The 4,467-nt window shown below is 42.5% G+C and overlaps 1 protein-coding gene across 1 annotated transcript in view; it reads left to right on the top strand.

Moving 5' to 3' along the window:
• Fam117b (family with sequence similarity 117 member B) overlaps positions 1-4,467 on the top strand; it is a 52,726-nt gene extending 48,259 nt beyond the window's left edge. Inside the window, 1 exon segment of the mRNA XM_026788830.1 lies at positions 601-4,467. Within this exon segment, the coding sequence (XP_026644631.1) occupies positions 601-919 (319 nt within the window). The 3' untranslated portion in view covers positions 920-4,467.

The raw sequence follows: 4,467 nt of genomic DNA, 5'->3' as shown, positions 1-4,467 counted from the left end.
CTTCTGGCCTGCAAACAGACAGACAGAACACTGTATACAAAATAAATAATTCTTTAAAAAAAAACTTTAAAGACTGAGATATAGCTAACAGGTTAAGGCTCCTGGGTGGTTCCATCCCCAACATCACAAAAAACTGAAGCAAGCTTTCTGTTGTTTTGATTTCACGTTTACCTTCTTTTTATCTAAAAATCTTAATAGTTGGTTCAGAAGAATACCTTTTAAATTTTTAATTAAACTTGAAAAAACTGGTGTGGAAGTGCAAGCTTTAAGCCTAGCACTGTAGAGGCAGAAACAAAAACCCAGAACAAGCAAGCAATCAAGCAAGCAAGCAAGCAAGCAAGAACACTTGGAAACCACTGCTCATCAAGGTGTAGCCCAGTGGGTTACAGACTCTTCGTGTAGTCGGTGTCTTTGGTGTCTCACTTCAGAGTCTTAGAACAATCATGTTGGAAAACATATTTGTCTCCTACCATGTGGGCTTTCTTTTGCTTAAGGAAATGCTTATCTTACTGACCTGTTTTTAAAAAATGTGTCTGTGTCTTAAAAATGATATTTCCAGTATTCAGTGGCTTACAGGATTGGTTGTCTGTTTGTATCCAGGCCAAAACAACTTCATGAAATTCCAGCCTTTTACTGTCCTGACAAAAACAAGGTGAATTTCATTCCTAAGAGTGGCTCTGCTTTCTGCCTGGTGAGCATCCTCAAGCCGCTTCTTCCCACACCAGATCTCACTCTCAAGGGCTCTGGCCACAGCCTGACAGTCACCACCGGCATGACGACCACTCTGCTTCAGCCCATCTCCATGGCCTCCCTGTCAGCAAACACAGAGCAGGACAGGGTGTCTCGAGGAACCAGTACAGTCCTGCCCTCGGCCTCCCTCCATGCACCCCCAGAACCCATCGAAGAAGCCGAAGGATAGGTTCTGGGAACTGAGACCCCCGCGGATCATGTGACTGTGATGGTATTGTGTCCTCCCGGTTGGCTGTGAAGTGCTTTGGCTTTCCAGTGATGTGTGACCACGAGGCCACTGGAGAACGCGTCCCCTGTGAGTGCTCTGCCCCACGCATGAAGGCCGCCGACAGTACTCGCCTCTGTTCTGGAAGCACTGGCTGAAACATGGAAGGAACAGATCACATTTTCATTTGTTTTCAAATTAGACTTGTTTAAAACAAAACAGACATAAAACCTAATCCCTACAAACACGATTTCTGAAGGGATATGTGATTGATGCTGCAAGAAAACCATCTTTTATATGAAAATGACTATTTTATAATACCAATGTCACATTGTCTGAGTATCAAACAGGATGTTCAAAGGATTTTTTGGTGGCCTCTGTTTCTTCTTTCCCTTTTCTAGATGTTGCTTTTCTCGGCTGTTTTCAGCGTTGGGACCAAAGGGATTGTTGACGTTTCCCCAGCAATGTCAATCTCTTGACTGTGTTCTTCCAAATAAGAATTGATAGGTAAATGCATTGAACCAACTATATATAAAAAGATAAAAAGCAATATTCGTACATTATGTGATTTATGTTTTTTGATGTCAGAAGTTTGTGCTTTGGGTGAAGTATTTGTGAAACTGCTGTTTTCTGCACTGTCCTGCTCACATCACCGTGTGTGGTCAGCGAAGTGAGTCTGAAGACAGATGCTTTAACATGAGTCAGCGAGCCAAAAGAAACTGAAGTGTGGATCGTTAGCTAGGAGTGTGGCGCTCTCTGGTCTTCTGTGAACTGTGTGTCACGTGGTTCCCTCCTTTGCCGGGTGTCACTACCTTGAATCATCCCTGTATCATAGCCCCAAGAGACCCTGAAATGGCTGTGCATGGATTTCCTCCTCTGCTTTCGTGGTGGTGTTGTCTTGTGGATTTGGTCAGGGTTAGTAGTTTGCCGGGAGTAATCCATTGAGTAGCATTGGTAGCCGAAGAATCCCGAGGACTGACTTTTTTCTTTATGGTGGTTGGCACTGAGATTTGTTTGCCTACACATTTTGCCAGTCTCTTCTCCGACATTCTACACACCGGAGGAATAGACAAGAGGTTTGGCGCTTAAAACGGCGGGTGCCTTCGGGAAATTTTATACAGTTTTGGATTTAGGCTCCTCTGATAACCATTGCCAGTGTCCTATGACAGTATTTAATTTCTGGGGTGTGGTAATAAAATGAAGGAGTCGCTCTTTGGAAGTGAATCCTGTCAGTGTTGGTGAAGCACGGTTTGAACCCCGTCACACACTACAAAGTTTTAAAGCCTGCAAGAGTGGACTGCCACGTGGAAGGCTAATTCCACACACCGGTCCAGTCTTTCCAGAAAGACCTTGAGGTACTAGCTGTGCATTTCCTGCCAGGTGTCAGTTACCTCAGAACGCCTGGCACTTTGACTAGTCTCTCCTTAATTTTAAATGAGGATATTTTAGGTTAATCAGATAACTTTGAGCATCTATGTGAATCCATCAATTTTTGGTTACGAAGACTGATAAATTTTGTTACTTTTGCCACCCAAAACTTTCTGGGCATAGCAAATCGTAGTTTCTAAGTCAGAACCTCAGTTGTTTGGGGTATAGACTTTTCGGTTGGTTGGGGTTTGTTTGTTTGTTTTGTCATACCTGTTGACTTTACTATTTTATCAGTATCAGAAGTACAGAAGAAAGGCTCATGGCAGTCAGTTGAGTTGATCTGAACGGAGAATGAGGTGTTTAAAAGCAAGAGCTTTGTTTGTTTTATGTAGACCTAGCTGGTCTGAAACTTGCTACGTGGACCAGGTTGACCTGGAACTCAGATCCACCAACCTCTCTGCCTCCCGAGTGCTGGGATTCGAGGGGTGTGCTACCATGCCCTGCTTGTCATCTTTCTGATCCTGTGGGTTTCTCCCACTTGAATTCTATTACATTTATGTTTTATTATTTTGTTGTTGTGCACCACCACTGTCTCGGTTTTCAGAGTGTTAGTGTGTAATCGATTTCTCCCTGCCGTGCCGTGCTTGTTGGGCAGGCGAGCCCTGCGGTCATGCGTACCCTCACGTAACACAGTGGGCACAGGTCTCGGGTCAGTCTGCTCTTGGAACTCTGAAGTTTGGCTGGAAGAATATTGTGAATTTACAAGTAAATGAATTGTACGGCAGCCAAACACTTTGAGTTTTAGAGAAATAGAACCTGAGACCTGAAGAAAAAGAAAGGTCTAGGTCCCCCCAAAAACTCTGAACTGCCAGGGCCAAAGGGCTAATTTTTAAGTATATGAGCTTTATTGAAGTCTTAAAATATGTTAACCATAGGTCCACCTAGCTATTTTATTTAATTCTTAATTTCCAGGTGGTTGGTCTTAAAAATGGGTCTACTCTCCATAGAGTGGGTGTGATTCTGTTCACAGACCCTACTCCATTATGAGTGTTATTCTGTAGAAACTGTACAGCCGTAGAGTAGCGTCAGTGGAAATACAGTTTTTTCCAGTGCTGGGGATTAAACCCAGGGCCTCGTGCATGCCAAGCAAATGCCGTCACTGGCTTATGTCCCCAGTCCCTAATTTAAATTTTTAACTAAAAAAGTTTACTTCCATTGCAGTAAAAGTGGGTGGCATGTATTCTCCCCCCTTTGGCCAAAGGAGCTGTTCCCTAGTTATTTGTCTGTCTATCTACCCACCCTCAAGCAGTTTCTGCCCTGCCATGATAACACAGGTTTACTGCCTCTGAGGTGGTAAGTCCATTACTTACCATTGCTTTATGGGCAATCTTGTTTATTAAAATAATAGTTTTGCTTTCTTGGGTTAAATATGATATGAATGTCAAAATTCTTTCTAGAACAGATTCTTCCTTTTGTTTACGTTGTTTCTTAGACCCTAGGACCATAGCCAGACCTGCCTCTGAGAAGATGCTGTTGCTCACTGGGGTGAATCTGGCAACAGGGAAAGGCTGCTTATCTTTATTTTTTATTGTTTATGTTTTGATTAAAGAAACAGTTGGCTTTTCCTAAAAGTTGTTCTAAAAGAAAATGGCAGAGTGTATAGCTGTCTCTGGAGTTAGAACTGAGGCGCTAAGGTTTTCCTTCAAGGAAACTAAATTCAAATTGTCATTACTAAATTTGTAAAGTTGAGATTCATTCCTTAATGTTGGATTTGGGGCGTGTCAAAACTGGACCAATGGAAGTGCTGAATTTGCAAAACAAAGCCAAGATACGTAACTGCACTTTAAGGTTTCTGGGTAACTCTGCCTTCATTCGCGACCCGCAGAGCGGCTCTGAACAGTATTTTGTTTATACAGTCCTGTTGGAGATATATAATTTATGTTTTTTAAACTCTGCATCTTTGTCTCTGTTGATGTAAATCTTTTTTAATGCAATTTTTTAAAGTTATAACAAAATTCTCCCCCTAAAACAGCATTTCCAGCTATAATAAGTATTGTTGTGGACTGTGTCCCTGCAGCTGAGCACTTCCTGCTGCCTCACAGGGGATCGAACTCCTATGTCCAAATAAAGTCTGTTGTTCTTGA

Source organism: Microtus ochrogaster, unplaced genomic scaffold (assembly GCF_000317375.1).
Source record: "Microtus ochrogaster isolate Prairie Vole_2 unplaced genomic scaffold, MicOch1.0 UNK8, whole genome shotgun sequence".
NCBI classification, from domain to species: Eukaryota; Metazoa; Chordata; class Mammalia; order Rodentia; family Cricetidae; genus Microtus; species Microtus ochrogaster.
The sequence above is the reverse complement of the archived record's forward strand: the minus strand, read 5'-3'. Positions and strand labels throughout refer to the sequence as shown.